This window comes from Bombus bifarius, unplaced genomic scaffold (genome assembly GCF_011952205.1).
Source record: "Bombus bifarius isolate JDL3187 unplaced genomic scaffold, Bbif_JDL3187 scf7180000007984, whole genome shotgun sequence".
NCBI classification, from domain to species: domain Eukaryota; kingdom Metazoa; phylum Arthropoda; class Insecta; order Hymenoptera; family Apidae; genus Bombus; species Bombus bifarius.
This window is the reverse complement of record NW_022884367.1, coordinates 19,863-45,287: the sequence shown is the minus strand read 5'-3', so window position 1 is coordinate 45,287 and position 25,425 is coordinate 19,863. Positions and strand designations below refer to the sequence as shown.

Here is a 25,425-nt window from a genome sequence, read left to right as displayed (position 1 = left end):
GAATCATAGGAAACAAATATAAAAGATTTCGGTATCTCTAGACTCTAGACCTCTCTAAGTAAGATTATTTTACATCTATTTTGGAGTATCTCATTCTCCATTTAGGATAATAACGTACTGGCTGAATACAATAAAGATTATTGTAATTTCTTCGTAAATAATATCGTTGTTTCTTAGAATCAGAAAGTAGAAGCATTAATGAACCGTTTGGACACAAGAAAAGTATTGTAACTTAATCTCATTCATAAAATTCATCGATAAGCTCGATCGAGAGGATCCAACCAAGACAAAATCCGAATATTGAAAGTGGATCGAAATGAACAAGAGGCAGGCAATGGTGTAAAACATGATCGATAAATCGTAGATCATAGCGGCGAGGTATGAAGATACCTCAGACCAAGGTCCTTCCTGCCAAATAAAGTTGCAGGCAAAACGTCGGCAGGGTCTCTGCGATCTCGGTTTTCTCAGGCCAAGCCTCGAGCACTGCTCGTCCTTTACAGTCACTTCCGGCCCGTGGTTTCCTCTCCTCATCGTGCACTCCACTCTTCGCCTTTGGTGTCCGGTACCACACGATTTCGAACACTGCAAAACATTTTCGTTCGATCCAAACTGCGATGGAAACTTCTTATCAACTCCCTTCGATCCTTGACGCTTACACTTCTGACGTTTATTCGACAAGCATGGTATTTTAGACTCTAATGGGGATTTATTTGTAATAATAAGAAAGGTTCAGAATTCATAAAAGATTTATGAAAAGACAGTTCGAAATTGTTGTTTAATTTATTCTGGTATAGCCTAATAAATGGTCGCTAATATTCAAGGGTTATTAATATTTCTGTTAGTGTCTAGTAGTGTCTTTCTATAGCAGACATTATGGTCGTTTGTTTTTTTATTTTTTGTCTGTCTATTAAGAACTAATATTGTTTGTTTATTAATTGTAATTACCCTAGGATATGTTAAAAGTTAGATAAATAGTATTGATTAAATCTTTTTGTTTCTATTTAATATCTTTTTAATGTTTTTGATTCCGCTGTTACATATTGTGTATTAGTGATTTGCGTATTATATAGTGCAAAATGTGGATAGCTTAAATAATGGTGGAATTGAAAAATCACGACATCGACAAACGACATTTAATTACTTTACCTTCTTTGATATTGTTGTAAAAACAAAATTAAAATTTGAACCCATAGTTCCTATTGTTTTATTGTAGTTATTAAAGAGATTTTGTCTTTTTATCATAAATAATATTTTTATATAAATAACAAGTACAATATAAAGATAATAAGCAACAGATTATCGGCCTATGTATTTTTATTCAGTAAGGGTTTTAAAAAGGAAGCGACATCAAAGAAAATACGGCAAATCAATACAATACTTACGGCACTCCATTTGGAAGTTTTCCACTTGCGGAGAATATTCGTTTCTACTCGATTCTTTCGGTCTGTAGAAGTATTTACACAAGGTCTCCTTCGGCACGTCTTTGCTATTTCCGGTTTTTCGATGTCATGGCAGTTCTCATCTGGTAAAATTTCACCACGTGGACTTCGACAACGTACTTGTCGATACTGGTGTCCCAATCCACATTCTACGTCGCACTAAATTGATAAATTAGTAAATTATATTAATATACATAATTTATATAATATTTCTTAAATCGTATTTTATTTACTGTACTGTTATATTTTATTACTGTGTTATTATATTGAGATCAAAAAATTTATACACAACAATTATTATTTTATATTTTTCTGATTAGAAAGGGAAACTGTAATCAAATTTCTATAAGTAAACTAAATATTAATTAAAGATTGTTAATTATCCTAAAGTAATACTTTATATAATTTAATCATTAATACGTATAATTCCATAATTCCCAAATGAGGTAAATATTCCTGAATGTCAGAAATAAAATGATAGAACATCTATTCATATCATTATCGTTTTATGTATTTCTAAACTAACCTGGCCCCAGTCACTATGAATCCACATTGGACAATGATAACGATTGCAGGGGATCTGAGTAGATGGTTTCTTTTCGTTATCACAATAACTGTCAGGTGCAATGGTTCCTGTTTCGATGGAGACACATTTTACCGCTGTATTCATATAGCCTTTGATGCACGGTCTGGAGCACTGGAATACGAATAATATATACATATATAACGTTACTATCTTTTTTTCTAAATAATTAATCAGTCATTTACAACTACGATAATTAAAAAATTGAGTGAAATATTACAATCATGTAAATACCAACCTGCCGTGTTTGAACGTGCCATTTATATCCATAACGGAAAATTATATCATGAATTTCGTTATCTTGCTGAGAAGGAATCTCATATGGTGGATCAGAAGAATATTTAATTGGCGGTTTGTTTATCTGTAAATAATAAAATATGATTTTACAAGTGAAGTAATATACACTAAGGAACAGTAAGAATGTCGAATTAAAAAAAGATCAATGTACCACTGGACAAGGTTTCAGTACACAGACTGCAGTATCGTCAGGTTTGTTGGCAGGAGAACATTTGTTACTTGTCATTCCATCAATAGGTTTGCATATAACTTTTCTTCGCTTTATGCCTTCACCACATGTAACTGAACACTGTGAACAAAGACAAGTTTACTTAATGCAGAACGTGCTTCATGTATTTTATTTGAGTATATATAAATTATATTAATAATTGCCAGTTACATTATATTATTATACTAACTACAAGCTTTCAATTTTTTGAAATCGCTTTAAATTTAAATATGTGTAACACCATTACGTACTGGGCTCCAATCACCAGAGTGCCATTGCTCGCAAGGTCCAGGGTTGCAAGTTTCTGCAATATTAGGAGGAGTGTCACCGCAGTAACTGTTTGGAACAATACGATTCTGTATGTGACAAACAAAGTGCCTGTTTCTCTTCCCCACGCCACACGTTACTGAGCACTATTATAAGAAGAAATAAATAGATTACAAAAAACAATTTAATTGTGAAATCCCTTAACTGCTTAAGGATCAATGTTGCATTAACGCTACATTTCATTTGCAACCTTTTTCAGCTAATTTACATTAGCGATAAGGCTAGGAATTAAATAAGTCAAAATAATTGAGACATATAATTACACGACTCCAATTCTTGAACGCCCACTTGGGACATTCTTCGTTTCCACACGCTCTTTCCAAATCTTTCTTTTGTCCCATACAATTTTCTTCGGAAACTGGTCTTCGATTCGAGTCTACGCAGATAGCTGTTCTGTATTGAACTCCACCACCACATGTGGTATTGCACGCACTCCATTTTCCGTAACTCCAGTGAGCATCCTCACAGGGACCTATACAAGCTTCCGTATCGTTTGGTTGTTCAAGATGAGCGCACGATTGTGCTGGAATTGCACGAGGTGGATGATTCGAATGCAACAGCCTTTGCATACATCTAGAGGTCACCATGCGAGTTCCTAGACCACAGTGGTTCGAGCATTCTGATACTTCAGTGATATTCCATCTGGAATCATTCAACAGAAATGTGATTTGTCTTACTCAAATAGATTTTTGTTATAGCTTGACAGTAACAAATTAATTAAAGCATTCAGAGTAAAAATGCACTTAGTCCAATATAATTAATTAACTAATAACTATACACTTATCAACAGCATACTTACTCAAGTATACAATGATTGTTGCACATTTGACTCTCTTCCCGCGGCCTTTCCGACTCGCGACAGTAATCATCAGCGACGACCTCTTTGTACTCGATGCTTATACACTCAGCCTTACGATGCTTCATACCTTGACAGGTGAGACTGCAATCTGACCACTGGCTTAGTTTCCATTCGTAGCTCTCTAGAATATCTCGCGGTACCGTGTATTCGTAAGTAATTTGGGGCGGATTTAATTCCCTCACTGATAATATCTAGAAGATTATAAGTAATATGATAAATATTATGTAATATTATATTATATTATATTCATCATATACATAATATATATAGAATCATGATCAGAATTATTAAAAATTTCCAGTGACTCCTATTCTATGTGGATTAAACAGGAAACGATGGTTATTTAACGTGAACTTAATGCAGTAACGTGGTATAACTAAGACAACTAAATTGATAATTCACAACTCACAACTAATAATTAAACAACTCATAACAACACGCAACTCGCTCTCAACTCTCTCTCTTGACTTAATTCTCTCAACTCAATTGACGACTCGCAACTAACTAACTCCTTGCAACTAGACTCTCAATTAACGACTGAAGGTTAATCGTCTTTCTCCCTTAAGCATCTCTTTGTTGTCTTCTCATACTCCTACCACGTACGTGTTCCGTAACCGTCCACGATCATAATCACCGTACGTCTCCTTCCGCGTAACTATTTGACTGAAGGACCGAGGACATATTGATGGGCCGCTTGGCCCATTGAAGTTTCCCGACCCTTTCGGTCTGTCGACACTTAGGCTTTCTCGCACCTTTGTTTATATTTTGTCGGATCTCTCTTAGACAATCTTTCCACGATACTACATATACGTTAATATATAATTAATTTTATTCCATGATATTCTATTGTTATATTCTATAAATATTCTATGATTGATTACTTCAGTATCATAATGAGTAATAATATAGTTATTTTGGAAATGTTGAATTACACACACACTTACTTCCAGAATTAGGTCAGTTTCGATTGGCCTGGAAGTGTTCAGACGTTCCACAACTGATTCAGGTCCGCTGTATTCGATAGTTACGCCATTATCTACGATCACCCTTTGGGTCATCACCATAAAGTTCCCATTTAGTATGTATTTCCCGTTTTCTCCAAGACGCAAAGCTGAAACAGATCAATGTCACAATTTAGCGATGAATACTAAAATTTAGACATTCATCAACAATTTTTTCCCACAAAATGAAGATAATTCTACGATTATTTCTATATTTGTTAAGATACGTTACATGACATATACTGGTACAGCAAGAAAACATTCTTTATCTGCACATACAGTATTCTATTGCGTCATTGAACTGTTAAATTGTAGTACGTATCGTACAGACCAATTAACAATTATTTCACACTGTTTTATAATCTCATCTTTTTATCAAAACTGAGGAAACAAAATTCTGATAAAAACATATTTTATCATAATCTAATCTTTCAAATAAAATTGTAAGCAAACTGTACATAAGTTTTAAAAAGATATCTCCTCATCATATAAGGATATCTTAACAAACGTAACGATAAATCATTTAATTATTCTCGACAATTTTCCTAAAAAGAAAAGAAAAAAAAAACAAGAAAGAAATTCTCAAAGAAAGTTCAGTTAAAGTTAGCAAGTTTAACAGCTCCCTTGAAACAGGAAGGTTTCACACGATTCTCGCAACGTGTCAGGTATCACGTTCATTGAAAACTGAAAGGAATCAAGTACCGAGGTAATTGCTGTCGCCTTGCATGTCCTTCCAACCGTGTTGCCTGATGTCGATGTTATTGCTACCCGCTGGGATCTTGGCGACTCTGGTATAGCCGTACTGGGTGGAGTTGTAGGAACCAGTGATCCACTGGCAGGTGGAATTGTCGCCTCTGCATACGCCGCAGATATCGAGTTCCGCCGTCGAGTTTAAAACGTGGTCGCATCCCGCTGGTTTACAGAGGCCGTTCACGCATATGTGAAAGGTATCCCGGCTGCACGGTGTTCCGTCGATCACCTTGTCCGCCAGCATGTAATACTGATTGCTTTCCACTTGGCAGTACAATTTACAACGATCCCCCGGCGATACTGAAACAGGAAGAAAGAACAGAAATTGTAACGTCGAGGACGATAAGGACGAGCGTTAAATTCTTCGCGGCTCAAGCAGCATTTTACATTTAATCTGTGACTAGTTCATAATCCATAAACTTCTTTTAAAAATTTGAAACCATTGCTATGGTGTTATTAGTATCTCTATATTTTTGTATACATATTTCCGTTGATAGATTTAAGAAAAAAATTTGTGTCTCAAAGGCTTCAGAATGTGAAAAGAAAATGTTACATATGTTCCATTCTTCCAGTTATGTTGGTGAAAATATAAATTCGCACAAACATTCGCGGTCTAGTCATTACACTTACTTCGCGAATACTTGGCATGCCATTTAACGTCCTCCGTCAGGTTTGGAATTCTCATATTGTTGTTGTCGAAATACGAACACTGTAGTTCCCTAGAGAACAGAGTGGAGAACAGGTAGATTAATAGAGAAAGTATTGCAAAAGTTGCTAAAGATTATCGCTTAACTTATATCGCTAACACCACGACACTAATCAAATCTCAAAAAAGTTTTATACAACACCATATACTATATTCGTAAATGTTTCCTACGATAAACGTTCAGATATTTTTCGTGCGTCGTTATAAGTTGAAATGATCTGAATTCAAAGTAACTTGACTAATCCGAACCGGAATAATAAATACCTGAAATCAGGACTTCCTGGTGGACATTCCTTGGTACCACAGCTGCGATATTTTACTCGTTCACCGATACAGTAATGGCCGTTGTTTTGCGGAGGTGGATTATTGCATTCACGGTATTTTTTCTTGATACCACCGCCGCAGGTCCTCGAACATTTCCCATATCGTCCCCATGCGCCCCATTGGCCATCCACTGGCTCGAGATTTCTGCGGGAGACGCATTCACCTCGAAGACACCATTTGTCTTGGCCGCAGGCGGTTCCATCAGCCCACGGCATGTGCTGGGTACGACACTGACCTCCGTGCGGTGTGGTGCACCACAGTCTCCTGCACACTGCCTGGCCAATAACCAACCAACCGCTCAGTTTACCTCAATTCTTAAGCAGTATGTTTGCTGCGTATTGTTTCGAGCATCGTGTTGCTCGAAACAATTAACCGTGGCTCGGTAATTTTGAGAAAACTCTGACCTTTGTTAGAGATGAGATATACAGCAACTCTTACTGGAGAGTTACTCACGTTGATTATTCAGGAAATTGATCATGCATGGTATATCTGGTAAAACAATATGCCTACTTATACAGTGACAAAAAAGAAGGGCAGCTTTAGAAAAGCTTTCAAATATTATTCGTATAGATTATTTTGAAGACACAGGGAGATTGAAGCTCGAATCTGGCGGCAAGCCATATACAAAATGTTAGTATCCAATAAGGGTTAATAATTTGGTACGTAACATACAGTGTCTATAAAAAGTATTGGTACATCACTGTATTTATTATAGCATTTACATACTAATTAATAATTAGGTCCGAGTATATCAACATTTCATTTAGCAGCACTCTCATAGCACTACGAAATATACAGAACTTGATGAAACACGCTTCATTAGAAAATAAAGGTGTGTGTCAATATCAATGAAGCGGTTTTTTAACAGCTTCTATATTTCATTTTTACAATAACAATCTTTCCTTTCGTTGTCGTATGAAAATACATATCGCTAAATAACACGAAATTGAATGTATTTGAACCTAATCGATATATAAATGCTATAGTGGCTCTTTGTAACCACTGCATGTATACGTACAAAAATGTGTGACTTACCATCACCCACCATGTGAGCGCAGACTTCGGATCCCTTGCCGAACACCAGCTCGCATTGCTTGTTCACCGAATAATCTTCGCCAGGGAGTCTTCTCGGGTTCTCTCGCACCATTGTGTTATCCGGCCTGTCCAGCAAACAGTTTCCGTTTCCGGCCCTTGAAATAAATTTCACCAAGTTTGAACAGGTCCATCCGAGGGGAGGCTCTTGAATCATTCGCCGGCCGAATTTTTGTCAGAAACGGACAGGATCCAAGAGATGTGCGGCGGCCGGTCATTCAGAAATGCAGCGGAACCGGATTCCTAAGCGAGGAGTCGTCTTCTTCAGGTTGTTCGCAGAAAAACTCGCGGCACCGGCTCTCGACCCGATCGAATCGAATTTAGAATTGTTCTGAATGGGAGCATCGGCTTCCAATTTGGCTAGCTTTAGTTTTCATATCGCTATTTCAAATACTAGCAAAACGCGATATCTCCTGCCTCGTGTTGTGACAGAGAACAAACTCCTTTTGTCTATTGGACGCGGGTTACATTTAAGCAAAGACACAGTGTTTTATCGAAGATCGACAAGCAGAGCTTTCGGACGCGATACAAATGATTTCAACAACGAAAAATATACAGTGACGTGCAAAGATCTTGGGAGGTAGGCTCTTTTTTCGCGGATTAAAGCGATAAGGTGTTGTAATAATTGCGTTTTCGTGATTCTGTATATTGTAATAGCGATTTGACGATCTTACATCGTCCTACGAAGTTTAGCGACACTTTGCCAAATATTGTATCGTATTATGTAACTTTTCACGTTCTCGCTGAATTTTACGTGATTTTACACGACCCTGCCACGTGTTTTTACATAAACTTCATCGCAGATTTACATGGCATTTCTGGGCTGGATCCGCCTTTGCAGGAAAACGTGTGTTATTTTTTAAAACCACGTGCTTTTTTAATGCGATCATCGGTGGTCTGACGAAGGAAAAGGAAATCCTAACGAGGCTAACGAAGTCGCAGTTGTATTCAAGGGTCAATCTGTCAGTGTCACACTTTTCAAAATGAAGACGGTTTAGTGGTTCGTCAAGGTAATGACTGACTCACTCGAGGAACTCGGTGACGTAGTGCCGGGAACATTTCGACCATTCCCAGGGGCGAGTGTTGCCGTCCAGCATCCTCGACATTATGTTGTGCGCGCCAGACCGATTTCTGAAGGAGGTACATTTCACATCGTCGTCGTGGGGCATGCTCAGCCTAAAATCCAAATTGGGTATCAATTTTATTCGATGCAGATTTTTAGAATAAATGTAACGTGCATAAAAATGAAAACTATGGGTGAGGAAGCAATTTTTTAATTCCATACGCTGTTACCTAGTCCCATATTATATCTAAAAGCTAGTTTTAAATATTAAAAAAATGTTGATTTTCATTTCTTAGACTTATCATAATATTAATTTTTTGCACATTAAAATACCCTCCTTCAGCCACAAGGCGATATAAAAACCAGAATACAAATATTTTTTAGCGGAATTAGTATTAAACGATTAAAGCCGTATATTTAAGTCATTTGTGTTATGTGCATACGTAATAAGTTGATAAGAAACATGTGTTATAATTTTGATGTATTGTACCGAAAGTAGTTTATATTTTAGGAGAAGAATAGTTAGTTTGGTGATTTTAAATACAAAAGTTGATGATAATTCAGAGTCAACGACGACGAGTTAACTCGTTATATTGAATGTTATATTTTTTGAACTGAAATTTTTTATTTTATATTTGTTAGATCTCTAATCCCTAATAATTTTACTCACACGTGGCCAATCTCATGAGCGATTGTGAATGCAGCAGCCAGACCATTGTCTTGAACAATAGCGCAGGAGGATCCGGGCATGCACATTCGTCCAAGCTCAGCCAGGCCCAAAGTGTCGCAGCTCATTTCGTCGGAATTGTGACACAGATTTTCCCTGTAAAAGTTTTGTTTTATTTGAAATCATTACCATTCCTTGGAAACACCATAACTTCAACGATTTCATAATTCGATAATAGACATAGAAATAAAAGATTGTATACATTTTTAACAAAAAAATCTATAAATTTACAAGAACGTATTTTTGGTAAAAAGAAAGAAACAAAAAATACAAATAAAATTCTGTTGTTTAAAAAAATTACAATTTCGATTATCTTGTTGCTAGTAAATCCACTCTATTCATGGGACAAATTACTCAAGGATAAAACTCGTACTCTTGTAAATTATTACTGTTTTTGATGATTACGAAGATACACACCAGAGTATTAGTCCATCCTTAGATCTTGATCAAGTTTGCTAACGAAATGTTAGAAGATTTTTCTTAAATGAGTTTATTATATCATTTATTTGCAAGCCTATATACTACAGTTTTCAGATACAATTAAACAAACAAGTTACAAGTAACAAATATATACCTGGTTAAAAGGAGAGCAGTGTCGTAATGTCCTGGTGACGATGCGCTCGGATTATTGCTTTGCTGCCATCGACAGAACTTGTTCAACATGTCAGTCGCTGCGATTCCTTCACCTTTGGTACGTCTAGCTCCAAATATCTTCTCTATCGGCACGATATTCATCACCGAAATGCTTATGGGATTTCCAATTGACTGATCTTTGTAGATTAGCGAGACCTGTGAAAAGGAAATGATTTTAGTGTCATTTCTATGCTCAACTTTTTTACTGCATTGGAATCGTCACGTTGCTTTAGGTTTATCTTGAGAACGAATATAAGTAATTGTGAATAACAATCGGATAATCGGATAATTTTTACTCTATTCTTATATCATATTATATCTGACGATAAATTATCATATTTTCTGAAAATATTTCAATTCTTTTCTCCAAAACAGTAAGTTCTTCTGCTAAAAAGATCCTGCCTGTTTCTCTTTATTTGATTTATTCGTTGGAAGCATTTCATCATTGGGACCAGAGAAATCAACAGAAATGATGTGTAGTTTCATCGAATAATTAACCAGAAAAGAGGGAAAAGCAGTAAATGCGTTTTAAATACGAGTATTAAAAGATTTCTGATTTATGTTCTCGTTACGATAACGTTCGGTGATTACGGCATATTAAAACCGTATCACGCAAATCCTCGTTCCTTGTCGCTTCTCTTAGCTTTCTAAACGCGATAACAGTTTATAAATTACTAGACCAGAACCGTCGTTTAACTAATAATAAATCAGCGTAATCGCGAGTACAGGGAAGTTCGAGAACTACTTTCCAGATATTTGAGTTATCTAAGCGCCTGCAATGGATTTCCCCCTTTTTCAAGTAATTTTTCCAGTGCAAGTTGAAGGAAACACTTGTAATCTCTTGTTTTTATTTAATTCCACGCTGTCTTACATTTTCTCAAAAATTATTCTCAATTTTCATCAGTTCCAAACATGTATCGATGCTTATGTCAGTTATTATAGTAACACGTCCGATAACAGTGAAACAAACTGGACTTTAAATTTACATTTTTTCAAATAGTAAGATACCTAACTATCCCATCCAGCAAGATACAATAATTTTTGACAAGGGCGAGTTCGATCGTATTCTCGATGAGGCGTTACGCTAACAAATTTCATAACGAAATAGATATCATTTTATAAAAGATCAATTTAAAACTATTGAGATATGTATAATTTTGTGTGCTGTATGGAAGTATATGTGTGCATATACGCTCGAAAAACAGATGAATGCAACTGTTCCATTGGCAGTGTGGTATAGAAGATGGTGAGACAAAAAGAATGCTGAGACGCGTGCAAATGTATATCGACGAAGATCCTGTCAATCATTTATTAAATAAATCTACAACTATTTTAATATAAATTCTAAGTGTAATCTCAGTGTTCCTTTACTTTTATTTCCGCATATATTTTTAAGATCCACAATTCTCAACAAAAACCTAACATAAAATTGTAAAATTGCAAAAGACAATTATTACCGAATTATCGAGCACGACTCGAGTCAGTTTAACATTTTCGCTTGTAGAAAGGCGACACGTTTTCGTCGTTTGATAACGATGGAATAATGATTTTTTACAAAGGCGAGGTCGATTGCATCTTTGATGAGGCGTTCGAAAAGGAAAGGGCGAGGCTCATGCAGAAGAACAGTACCGGAGACGAGACGCGAGCAAAACGAGGATATAACCGTGCATAAACAATGCGAGACACAGTCGACTCTTAATTAGTAGCGTGTCTCGAATCTCAACCGACATCGCCCAATCTTCATGGAACGAATCCGTGGGACGGATGATAAAACGCGGAGGATGCGTGGCTGCTTTTCGATTACATCGGTCAACCTTACGTCCTCTTCCTTGCTTTTTAATTACACGCTACTTATTCGACGTACCTCGCTGTCTTTTTCTTTCTTTTCTCTTCCTCGCGTTCCGGTTGACATGCGAGCAAATAACTCGGATACGTCGGTCGATGTCGATCACGATCGCCAGTTGTACTTGGTAACTTCTGTTTGCTACTTTCACCATTGTCACGCGTCTCGTTGTATTGGAATATTTAATATAGATCGCAGATTGGAATTCGAGAAGTTTGGTCGAAGAGTTTAACAGTTTGGAAGTTAGAAGATCTGCGAATTCGAAGGATCGACGTGTGGAAATTTGAAGATCGAAGGTTCGAATATCTGAAAATCTGAGCATTCAGATATTTGGAGATGTGAAAGTTTGAAGGTTTTTGATTTAAGTAAAAATCAATTAAAAATTTCGTCTTTTTGTGCAAACTGTCAAATATCGTTTCTACTGTACCACAATTGCTTTTTTAGTACTACAAACGTAATACTTTGAATATCATCATTTTTTTATTTTACTATTATTAACATGTATTTCCTGTACAAAGTTGAGAAAATACATTTCCTATACCTAATATCATAAAATACGATAAATCTCGAGAATAGAGAAATAATTATTTTCCAAACCATTTATCCTGAATTATTCGAAATTATTCAAAAAATTAGTCGAAGAGTTAGCAAACACACCCATTATAGTATTAATGCAAGAAAAATCTATACAAGGAAATTCTACGAATGCCTAAATAAAGGAAAAGTAAAAATATTCAGATTCAAACACCATCGTCCACTCTCGCCCATCCATCAAACAGTCATCATCCGCATTAAACAATTTCTTCCCCGCTTTCCAAATCCATTCACTTAATCGACCAAAGCGACTCGAACTAATCTTCGTCTCCTCTTCCTACATCGTCTGCTATCCGGAATGAACTGACTCGTAACTGCACTATAATGATTCATTACAAGAGACCCGACTGGACAAGCTGGTGGAAAAAAGAAGACAGAGATAATTCCTCGAGTCTCGTGGCAATGGACGATGCCAGAAAATCTTCGTTCGACCGATTAATCGCAAGTTGTCTCGAACTGAAACGAACTTTATTAGATGAAACGAACCACGGGCCTGATGCGTTCAATTGGAATAATTCTTTCGACGTCCGGATGATGTGTTACTCTGGCTACAATTTCTTCTAGGGAATTTACCGAGGAATAGAGCAGAACGATTACAACAGATTCGTTCGCGTCAGAATCGTTTGATAGCTGGTAATTGATTGATTAAACGCGTGCGAGCTTTTCTACTAAGATATAACGCGATTTGCGTGGTACTCGAGCGACTTTTTGCTTTCATCGTGTTTCGACATGTCTCCCTTTGATAGGCCATGGACGCTGGTGAATGGATCTATGAGAGATTAGAACGACGAGTGTCGAACAGGTGTTGCTGTTCCAGGTGTAAGCAACTCTGTCGATCGTTATCTGTTTGAGAATCACACGGTGAAAGCGAAACGAATTAATACTACGACTACCTGAGCAGTCCAGACGATTAACTTGTCACTTTTCCTCCAGCTATTTTAGAGGATTCTATGACGGAGATTGGGCAATTTGAAGGGCTGTAATTGGCAAAGCTGGGAAATTCGTAGGTCTGCAGATTCTCAGGTTCGCAAATTTCAAACTTTCGAGGGTTGGGCAGTTCGAAGATTTGAAAATCTAGAGATTTGGCAGTTCAGAGATTCTTAGAGTTCGAAGGTTTGAGATCGGAAGAAAGTGGATGGTTGGAAAATTCGCAGAGTTAAACATTCAAAGAATTGGGAATGCGAAGTAGCAAAATTTGAAGAATTGGGAAATCGATGGTTTGAAAACTTCAGGAATTCGAGACTTAAAGCTTTGACGATTCGAAGAATCGTAAAAATTTGAAGATTTGAAAATTCACAAGTTTGGATATCCGAATGTTTTGAATATAAAAAAGGATTTAAAAATAATAGTTTTGATAGGATATCGAGATTTAGGAATTCGAAGGTCTGTCTGAGGTAAAGTAGATAGAGCGGATATTATCGAGATAACGTGGGTAGTTTTGGATTCTTTTTCGTGGTCGTTGCGTTAGGTGTGACTGCAGAAGTTTGGAATTTGCTGTGAATTGCGTGCAAGCGTTTGGATATTTCACTGATTGGTTTAAGTAGCTGGTAATTTAACAGTTGGAAGAAGAAATTACGCGAACTTCAAACAATGTTGAAACTGAAAATAGAAGAGTTATGTTGATCATTGAAAGACATTTAGAAACTGCAAGTGCAAGTTATACTTAATTTGAAACGGTAGATGTTAATAGAAATCGATTAATATAAAAAAAAAAGAATTAAATAAGATTTTGATGAAATTGAAGAAATTTAATTAAATAAATAAGGCAAAGAAAATGAAAGGTAAATAAAATTTCTTTTCATTCGGATACGTTTTAAAAATTAAGCGATATCCTGATTGAACTTAGATTCTATTAGATAAAAATAATAAGAATTATGTGATTAAATATGAAACTAGATCTTTTACGTCATTAGCGCGTAGTAGTTTGTACTTTAAAGAGTAAAAAGTTGCATATCTTCGTTGCATATATCCATTGCAATATAATGACATAGCACTATAATCGTATGATTTACGACAGTCGAGTGTTACAACTTTGCGTAAGTCGGTATGAAAGCAGGTAGAAAAAACTGTATTAAAAAAAGAAGTAGTCTGCTGCAGCAAACAAATTACTTCTGCTACATATTCATTGGATTGCATGTCCTGCTCATAGAATCAATATGCTCGCGTTTAGAGACAGAAGAAACCACGTCGATCTTTATATTTAATCAGTTTCATATGAATTTACGTACGACTTATTTACTGCAGCGTTCTCCAATAATAAAATTTCAACGTTTCTCAACCTACCAATTCGATTAACTTAATCATCCCACAAGGGAAACAATATTTCTCTTTCATAACAACAAACTATTCCACTTCTATCATTTTTCCATCGCATGAAAACTTCCATCCGATCAATCCTGTGATTCACCATAGTATTTTATTCATTGTTATACTATGTTTTATTCCAAGTATGATAGGTATTTTCAATCTGCAGATTTATCGAATTCCATTGCTTTCTACTTACAATGATATTGTAGTACCGAACTTCTGCGATACGCCGATACATTGCCGCGACTCTACTGTTGAAACTGGTCACTCGGCCGATCAATCTTCGCATCAAGATCGCAAAGAGACACGCGATAACGCGAGGAAAAAGGTTGGAAAAGAAGCGTCTCTCGTTGGACCGGTTAGAGGAACCGACCGAGAAACGCGGCAATCGAATCGTGTCACCAGGAGATCGCAATGTCAGCCGTGCGCAAAGAGGCAAGTTTTTCATTTCCACATCGGAGGTGGTCAGTCGTGAGCGATGTCGCTTAAAGCACCGTTCACATCTACCACGATCCTGTCCCACACTGTACAGGTATGGTCAAATGGGTTATCCAGGCGACAAAAATTCATATTTATCGAGTAACAGCTGCCGACAGTTCCTCTTCTTGTTCACTTTTCGTTCATTGCGTGTCAGTATCGACCAACTATTAGTAGACCGTGGATTTTTATACTCTGACGAATATAAACGAAGAAACAGAATAATTATAAACAGAAGATTATTCAAGTTTGTAAATATTACAACGAGCAAACGAAGCATTTGCGTGTGAATATGGACAAACCATTCGTAGACCGTGGATGTTTATGTAAATTTATATTCCAACGAATATACCGAATATATTAAAAGAATAGAACAATAATAAATAGAAGATTATACCGATCTCTAAATATCATAACGAGTAAATGAAAATATATTTGGATATTAGAAATCTCTTGCGAATGTGTCATTCGAGTATTATCATCAGTATATTCCTCCGAAATTTCATTGGAAGTGTAATGAGACCTGGCTTTGGCATAGTTATACATAAATATTGTCCACAATATACTTTGGTATCATCTTATATTATATTGCCTTATCACTGTATTTATTTCGCTTTACCATCCCTTACCAAGTAAAAATTTCAATTACTTGTTAATTTCCGATGAAAACAAAGGTACCTGACTGTAACGAACAATTTCTGTAATTGCTCTCCCCATAAAGTAACAAAATTTCAATTACAAAGTGTTATAAGCTCAAGGAAAAATAGACTGTGTACCTATTTTCCCTGACGCGTCAGACTAAACAATAGACCTATACTACTTAAGTGTCAGACATTAGACGTATGCTGCTCAAGACCAGACTAAAATTCCAAGTATAACACTAAAACTTACAATATCCTGCATCATATTTCATATTTTGTCGCTGTAACGCTATTTCTATAACCCTGAGCTCTATATTTCAATTAGTCTCTCCTTAATACGTTGGTAACTATCGAATCGTGTAGCGTTCTTCCGTCACGAGATAGCTAGACAGGGTCGACGTAGTGCATCGAGCATAAATTTGCCTGAAACTCGGTCAATCGTCGATCGACGTTGTCGAGAGTACACGGTGAATGCTCCTCTACTCGACACGCACGGGGCCTCGTGGATGGTGTTCCGTTGCTCTCGTAATCTTATCGAGCGGTCGTAACGCGGCTTAAAGCCATGAAGTTTTAATGGTTTTCGAGATTGGCTGCTTAAGTGATTCTTACGGCTGAAGAAATAGAGAAAAGGAAGAAGATGGGTGGCGCGTGATTGTTCTGACTGTTAACTAGATCGTTTCTTACAGGCAAACTCGTCTTGTTTTCACGTACGAGATGTTGCGTTTGTTAAAGAGAAATTGTTTTCTCGTGTCAAGCCGAGGCTTAATAGCTTCTTTCTAGCTAATTAGGAGTTTCTTGTCTCCATACTTGCTCCATGGAATCATTGAAATGCATCGAGTCGATAGAATAAATTCAAATTTCTTTCTGCTCTGGTCACGTTTCTAAAAATGTCAGTCTCGTTAGAAACGTTCGTAAAACTATGAGACTGTTAGGAATTCTCATGTATGGGGAGGTTTAGAGGCACGGTAATGTATAAAAATATATAAAAATATATAAAATATCCGAAATATGATATCTTATGACGTTCAGCGGATCAAACAAATCCCCGCGTACGTTCTATTAGGTCGTCCGAAAAGTTTCTTTCGTTTTATAAGCAAATAATGGACGCACAACATTTTCTGTTTTATATTATTTTATCGAATTACATACGATCCATTTTGTCCTATCAAAATAAAGATCGACAGATTAGGTTTCATGTTTGTATAAAGATGCATCGTTGTAAAACTCTGAAAGAACCTAGTACCTTCTCGATTATGTTCTCAAGAATATGAAATTCCTATAAATATGTAAAACTTAATAATATGTTACAGTTTAACAATACGTAACAAACGTCCAAGCATTTGTAAGAAATTTAATAGTGCAACAACATGCATTATTAAAATAAAATATCTAAAATATAGTATCTACTTCTTCCGATGTTCGACATTATTTACCCTTATTTTTTGAATTAGATTCACCGCAACATGAATTTGCATAAAATTTCTTACTCCACTAATAACCAATAACGGACCACCCTGCACGTAATCCTCTCTCCAAGCGACCAGAGACGATTCGTCGAGGATCAGGACCGGCCGCTCAACTTATCAAACCGGCGCTCGACGCGGTGTCAAATTAGATTTCATCGATTCGGCAGGAGGAAAAAGAAGAAGAAGAAAAAAAAAAGGAAGAAAGAAGGGAAGGAAAGAGTGAATGAATATCAAAAGACGATCGACAGGCCGGGGACGGCTGATTGAATCGTCGGATGAATGACGGGCGTGGGCACGTGAAAGTGAGCCCCGGACGCTTCGTGGGATGTTGCCCTCTTCTCCGAGGTGTGGTCTGTCTCGCGTGGGATATGCAACCGACCGGATGGTAATGACCTGGTTGACAATCGCGAGGCTAACCGTCAAATTACATGAATCATTCATTTATCGATCAAGTCGATCGAGTTCCCTCCTTCGAGCTGTTTCATCCTCCTCGACGTTTCCCTGATCCTCGTCCGGGGATCGATTGATGGGGTTTATCATGGGTCTACGGATTTTTATTTGAACGGGGGTTTTATTTACGGGTTACGAGATTCGATCATTTTCTTTCTAGATCGACAGTGTCTTGCGACGTGTTTCTTCTTTTAGTGGTGCTTCTTTTCAACGATCGACTAATTTTTAATTATTCCACGTTTAGGGCAACTATCGTACAATTTTATAACTTTCGCGGTTTCTTTACTTCGACACGAGATTTTTTATTTCAGTATATTTCCTGAAAAGTTATTGAAGTATCGCTGGCCACCGTGTTCATGGAACGTCTGAATAAATTTGCGAATGATGTAGTCGATCGATATATTTGATTGTCAGATTCGATTTTGTATTTTACATACGAGGATAGTTTGTGAAATATCCTGAAGCTCAAGGCGATTCTGTTACATTGTTCGCAATGGTTGATCAATTCTGTCGTTCTACGCTTGTTCATTGGCACAATTCATTGGTCGTCGAATCTCTAGAATGCTACTTTTATGGACTTTTTATTTAAAGAAGTATATGATATATCGGCGATCGATACGTGGAAAAGAGGAGCTTTATTATCAGGAGACGAAGAGAAGGCAGATCGAATTGAAAGAGACGAGCTGGCAGACGTGAAACACGGTTTATCAAATATCGAGAGTTGTTCTTAACGTATCTATTGATCTTCCTATCTGCCAGTAATCGATCTGTTAAATATTCGATCGAAATAATAAACACATTTGTAGGAGAGAAGCTCTTGAAAAATCACATCGAACGAATCCGACAAAGAGGAAAATATCCGAAAATCCTTCAGATTTTACATCGATGGAAGATCGATTCTAAGCAGCTGGTGGGATGATCGATTATATAATTGGCGATAGTCTAGGAACTTTAAATAGCGTAGCACGGATCGCGTGGGATGCGTCCTACTAAGTTGCTTTCGCGTACCAGCCGCTATACTTTTCTCCGGCAAACGTGAACCGTATACGTATCACCGTTGTAATTTATGCGCGTTGGTCTGGTTTTGCAAGCGGCGCCTAGCGGAGCCGACAAAATAGAGAAAATAAAGGTGATTCGTTTCGCTGAGGTCTGCACGATTAGTAACGTTGGGACCAAGAGTTTCGCGAACACAATGATTCAGTATGCAGCGGAGAAGAAATGAAGAAAAAAACAGACATTATATGATAATGTTGATTATTCAGTTCAACTATAGGGTATGGGGTTGTGCAGATTGTATTATAATATTATATAATATTATATCGCATAATGTTGAATTATATCGTATAATCTACCCTATATATATATACATATATAAGAAGATTAGTCAAAATCTGCAACGTTCACATGTCATGTTTTTATGCAACGTCTTTTCTTTTCTTTTGTAACGCATGTAATTGAGTTTAACGCTTATGGTTGAACCGAATCATCGACGTTACATAATATTATACCGTTATAGTATTATGTATTCAGCGAGGTTACAAGTGAGATAATAATTCTTAAAAGTTATCCTCGAAAGGTTAACAAATCGTCAGCGTCGAGTCTTTCCAGAAGGAATTTTTATATTCATTGGTAAAACTTTCAAACGTTTCGCTCAACGAATAATCGTATGGTATAACAGAGCGTTCGATAAATGTCCCACTGTTTTCACGAACTTTCTAAAAGTCTGGAACGGTGAAGAAATTCATCTCGAAGATAAATAATCTAATTTGTTTACAGAGAGTTATTTCGACATCACGCGCGTTTCTTTTACAACTCTACGCCACGTGTACACACCTTGCAATCGAAACAAGGTTGAATTCTACGATACTGGACCAAGCTACCTGGACGTTTTAATAACGAGTCGAATTCCAGGCTCCGATTGAGGCCGAAATGTCAACGTCGCGTTAAAGCTATAATAGTTAGGTAAGGTAGCCGCCCGCTAGTTGCAGATCGTATCGGTTCACCAGGATTTATAATAGTCAAGGTGCAACTTGTACTTTCTATTCTTTCGACGGTGAATTTTACGCCTGAAGCAACAACAGCCGGCTCTGACCATAGCACGAAAATTTATGTCTTTAGAATATAAGGCTTTTAAATGTCCGACGTCGCGGTTATCTAGCGATTCAGCTTCGTCGACAGATTGTATCCCCTTCAACAAGGGACGTCCATTATGTCAACCGATTGTACTAATCTTTCGCTACGTTAGGTCATTAACGATCAACCAGCGAATAATGCGTAAGTTACATAAACGTGATATTAGAAAAAAAATTTACATAACTTACATTTAATGTAAGTTTTGTTAATGTATAAAAAAGATATTTTACAGAGACACGCGTTAGCGAAATTGTGAATGCGCGTTTCTTGAGAATTTGAAGATTTCGAAAATCTACAGGATGCATATAATATGCAAAAAAACGTAGAAAATATTCAAAGTATTATGACATTTAGCGATTAAATAAATCTCTACACAGATTTCATTTCTTTAACTATATTCGTAAAAATATACAGTTGCATAAATATCTGTAGTCTACTGCACATTACAAATAGGAAAAGGCGATGACATCTTTCTTCATTTTCAGAAAATTAAACGAATATTTTGATTATTCACGATGCCAAATATAACGGACAATTTTTATTTTAGACCATTTCAATATATAATATTTCAATAAAATTAAATCTCTTAAATACAATAATATATTTCGATATAGCGTGGCTTGCAGTAAATCTCCTCTGCTTTAATATGATAAATTTCAATTTATATTCGATTTTAATTAAAATTTCGTGATCTCTGCGAAATACATATTTGTATTAAATATCTAGTAATTTCTAAATATACTTTCAGATTGGTTTCAAATTTGACCAACATGATGATGACAGCCGTGTCTCGCCACAGAGCTACTGAAATACTTTATATAACAAAATACTGAAATTCAAAATACTTTATATAACATACATAAAATATACGTAAAAGTTTTCCAAGTCAAATACTTTCGTAATCCACCTTAATATCTCGTTAGAAATTCGACTATATACGTGGTTGAGCTGATTAAAGATGACTAATGACCCTTTGGGGCAACGCTTGCGAAACATCCGACCCACGCGTGTTTCTCGCGCTAAAACGAAACTTTCCTAGCTGTTTTGGATACACTTGGACAGAGGTTGCTCGGGGCAAAGGTAATAAATTGGATAGATGAAGCGATTGGGGGGAAACTAGTGGGTTTCTCGAAGAGAAAATTGCTAGCGTGTCGTTGAATTGGTGTTAAGACTGATGTACACCCCCGTTTATAAGTATTAAGATTAGGGCACTCCCTGACTCGCAGAAGATGTCATAATCGAACCAAACTACCAAAGAAATAAGATTTCATAATCAACAAAATGCTGAAGGAAATTGTCGAGAGAAATTAATTTATCAGAGTATGAGATGACAATCTGAGAATTTGTAAAGACTGTCTGCAAAGATTACAAGAGGAACCTGATAAATAAAGAATTATATTTTGTGCTACGAAGTGCTACCTCCGCATTAGGTTTCACGTATGTATAGGAAAATTATTATTTTAATATAATTATTATATTCATATTTATATACGAAATTCATCGTATCAGAGAACAAATGATATCGAAAGAAGGAAAAATACCAATAGTAACATTTCCAAATCATCAAACAGCAAAATGACGCAATGAAAGAAACGCCGAAGTTGCTCCACGTTTCTGATAAGCAAATTTACATCAGTTAAAAGTAACGATTGAAACAAATATGTATCGATAGAATCTGAACATTGTGAATACTGCAATACCAATAGCATCATCGAACATCTACTTTGCTACTGCAGCAAATTCTTCTCGAAAGAAATAGATCTTTTGCATAGTATATACAATATAATACCTAATTAATAGCTAACTAATTATACATACTGACTAACAGCACTGACTAAAGTAACTATAGCAAATTAGCACGTAGATGCTATTTAAATATTTATACATTTATAAAATACACGTAATTGTAGTTAAAAGGATAAAGAATAAATAAAAAGAGAATCTGTCCTAAAAAGAAAAGTCCTAAGAAAGAAAGAATCTGTCCTAAGAAAAGAAATGAAATTAAACGATAATTAAGCATCCGACGTATTTAAGGAATCGTAAATTGCAAATCATTGATTTTTCGAGCGATAATTGAATTAGTCTCCACAAACAGTTGCCGAGGCGGATGACTGATGATCGAAAGCAACCATGCTACTACCATTTCGGCATTGAAAATTAACTAGGAACACGGCGGTCGCATTAGCATAATATTTAACGCTCGCGACAGATCCTGCTGGCTTACAAGATCGATCATCCGAGGAACACGACCGCCGCGGTTTCGTGTATCATCCAACTCGGTACCCTATGCGCTTTTCTTTTTCGTTTCACCGAAACCATGCTCGAACAAAGTGATACACCCACGCCGGCTGTCGACCTCTGTCCCCTTCTTTCCCCTCTATCTTCCCTTCGTTTCCTATTTCTTTTACCTTTTTCATTTTCAAACAAATGTCCCACCGATGCTCCGTAATAAATACTTGGTTTTTATACAGCGTGACCCATGAGAAAATCTTGTTCGTTTTCGAATGATATGATATATTTTGTTTTCCTTTCGTGTTCCTTTTATCTTGTACTTCTTCATTTTTTGCTTACTTATTCTTAAGAGCTAACCGACTCAATGACTCATATTTTACAACAAGTAAGTGTACTTATTTTTTATATAGAGTGGTACGTGGGACAAATATCTTATTCTTATTCTGTCTGATGGGATAATTACGTCATATTTATTCCTTTAGACTTTCGTTAATGCAGAAGCAACCTTTTGAAAAGAAATTACTCAGGAAGAGTATGAGAACGCGAATCGTGATAAAAAATTGGCAAGACTGTAATCTTCAACCGATAATGCGGGCCACCGATTAAATAGAAAGAACAATCAGTAGTCCAGAAAGTCTTTCTACAGAGTCGAAACGATTATCTTGGTAATAATTCATATTGTTGTATAATTGTTATCTAGTTATACAACTAAGAGTAAGAATATAAAAAAGATGTAAAAAAAAAAAAAAAGAAAATGAGAATTAAAGTCTTACCGTGCTCATCAGGACCAAAATGTAATGGAGCAAACCCTCGCCGTGGTACCTCTTCATCTCCGCGTCTGCCGCCACCATGATCTCGATGAAATATTCACTTGACAAGGCTCTACGTGGTCTCCAAGTCACGGAGGGATCCGATTCCATTTCCGAGTCTTGGCTATACTCCTCGCTCAGATCATTTCGTCTTTGCTCCACGGAGTAGTATCTGTAACATTTTAAACGGCCGTCTTCTTAGCTTTTGACACTGGAGAACTAGGATATTCCGGATATATCAAGCATTCACACGGTCTCAGTGACTCATCCTGACTTATTGTCAACGTGATTTATCGTTAGGTCGAAAGATCATCTTATTTTCGAAGCTAGAAAATCCTTCATTTAGAAGAGTATATCATTGAAAGCGAATTTATGAATCTTATTAATTTATTCATTTTCTTCTTTCTACTGTCTATTGCACCGAGAAAATGATACTAATAATCACCGCTAGTAACTATTCTAGTAATTACCATCAATCCACGTAATATGCAGAAATATATAGAGCATCCAAAATGTAGTACTCGTTACAATACACAATCCGGAATTCATCTTTTTTAAATTACAAATTATAGGAATTCCGATCTCGTTTCAATCGTCCGAATTGTAAAAATGAATCGAAAATATAAATATCTCAGTCACAACGTTCGCTCATATCGATTTACATTTTAAGATACAAAAGGGACGAAATAAAGATCTGTACAGCGAGGCAGCAACGGAACGTTCGTGATGTAACATTAAGGTCTTAATTTCCATTTTCATACATGGAGTCGCGATATGGACTCAATTTAAAATTCTGACTGGCTGGAAAGTTATTATTCCTCTGACTATTTCGCGCCCCATACTTCGCGAGAAAGCCGAGAAAGTTCGTTGAAAAGAAGGTGCAATTTTTTTCTCATTACTGCAACCGATGAACTATATTGCCTACCAAAAAGTACGCGAGACCATGTGATGTATGATTTCTTCTCATGACGCAAACAGGCAGGGATTAATGCGACGATCAGTCTCTGCCTGCGTTGAAAGTACTCATTTAGTAACTGTTTCTTGATGATAACTTACTGTCGTATCAGATATACTTCATTCAAACGTATCCTTAATTGACTATTTGTTACTACGGCCGAGTTGTTACGCCTGACAGGTAATTCTCGATGATATTGAAATACTTGGTGCGTTCTAATTTATTTGTTATTGTCTATTACGATTTATCAACGCGCAGCAATTGTACAAAGTGTCTGCATATATCCCCGCGTTCTTCGATCAACTATTCTTTCAGTGAAATTTTGCGTTTCCGTTTCCGCACAGAAATTTTTTTTTAATCGATAGGTCTGCAGATATTTGCGTGACTAAGGGAATGAAACTTAAGCGGAGACTTGTCTTATTCACCAATACGTATCCAATTGTGTATTTGTATATTTCATAATTGTTCTTCGATGGATGGTTAAATATTTTTAGCGGAAGCAGGCTCGATAATAAATTATTTAATTTATATTTCAAATTTTAACATGTACGACTCTCGTCGTTAAAATAAATTGGAAACTGAAATTAAATTTCCTTCATAAGATTGAAAAACCATTCCATTTCCTCGTCATCAATCACGATTACCGATTCTCTACGAATTTGCAATATCCACAACTTTCAAATTACGGATGCAAACATAGTCTTCCCGTAAAATAACACCACTTACGATTCTGAAATTTCGACCGACAGTCTCTTTATTCGTCTCTGTATTCGTCGTTGACCATCGTCAATAATAATCGCAGAGAATGCACAGCGTCTATAATTTTTCAATTATAACAACAAATCTGATTTCCAACAGTCATCCATCATCACCGATGTTTCGCAAGGCACCCTTCCATCTGTGTCTTCCTGGAGTTACATCAAATTGCGTTTAAGTCCGCCCGGACATCCTCGAGAGAGCTTACGAGCTAACGACCAATCAAAGAAGCAGCTTAAAAAGAAACGGTTGATCACCTCTCGTACCTGGCGTTGTTTCGTAAAAAATTTCGATGCCCCTCGGCTTGTCCCACGAGTTGCTCGTACACACGGCCGTCCCGAGAATCTTCTACGTTCTTTTCCTCGGTTAAAGACCTGCGCTTGCGGCGTCGACCATCAAAGTAAATTTTACCCCTCGACGACTCTTCCAAAATTGGAGTTGCCGCGTTGTCATCTGCGAACAAACATCAAACATAAATTTGATCAGTATAGAATATAAAAATATCGAACGAGAGATACAAAGAAGAGAATTTACGATATATTGCTTGCTTATATTAGGAATAACTAAGCAATGGTCCGGTAGTTTTTGTTTCACGAAAAATACAACCGTTGATTTATGTTGCGAGGTGTATTCAAGAGGCGTTGGTTTTTCTTTGCTCGATCTTTGCGATGATTTACGAAATAGAGGGACTAATTTATATGACGAGGTATATATCGAAAGAGGAGCAAGATAGTCTGCTCTTGGAATAGATAA

The 25,425-nt window shown here is 36.6% G+C and overlaps 1 protein-coding gene across 1 annotated transcript in view; it reads right to left on the bottom strand.

Annotated features, from left to right (window-relative positions):
- The window catches only part of LOC117204858 (A disintegrin and metalloproteinase with thrombospondin motifs 9-like), a gene marked incomplete at its 5' end in the record, with an annotated part of 34,703 nt that extends 9,578 nt beyond the window's left edge, over positions 1-25,125 (bottom strand). Inside the window, 18 exons of the mRNA XM_033442658.1 lie at positions 391-582; positions 1,383-1,598; positions 1,966-2,136; positions 2,261-2,383; positions 2,471-2,608; positions 2,779-2,940; positions 3,118-3,496; positions 3,654-3,904; positions 4,658-4,824; positions 5,417-5,764; positions 6,095-6,183; positions 6,435-6,769; positions 7,540-7,684; positions 8,613-8,762; positions 9,320-9,472; positions 9,951-10,165; positions 22,926-23,133; positions 24,939-25,125. Coding sequence (XP_033298549.1) covers positions 391-582; positions 1,383-1,598; positions 1,966-2,136; positions 2,261-2,383; positions 2,471-2,608; positions 2,779-2,940; positions 3,118-3,496; positions 3,654-3,904; positions 4,658-4,824; positions 5,417-5,764; positions 6,095-6,183; positions 6,435-6,769; positions 7,540-7,684; positions 8,613-8,762; positions 9,320-9,472; positions 9,951-10,165; positions 22,926-23,133; positions 24,939-25,125 — 3,629 coding nt within the window. The remainder of the gene's footprint in view (positions 1-390; positions 583-1,382; positions 1,599-1,965; positions 2,137-2,260; positions 2,384-2,470; positions 2,609-2,778; positions 2,941-3,117; positions 3,497-3,653; positions 3,905-4,657; positions 4,825-5,416; positions 5,765-6,094; positions 6,184-6,434; positions 6,770-7,539; positions 7,685-8,612; positions 8,763-9,319; positions 9,473-9,950; positions 10,166-22,925; positions 23,134-24,938) is intronic.
- Positions 25,126-25,425: the final 300 nt, after the last annotated feature.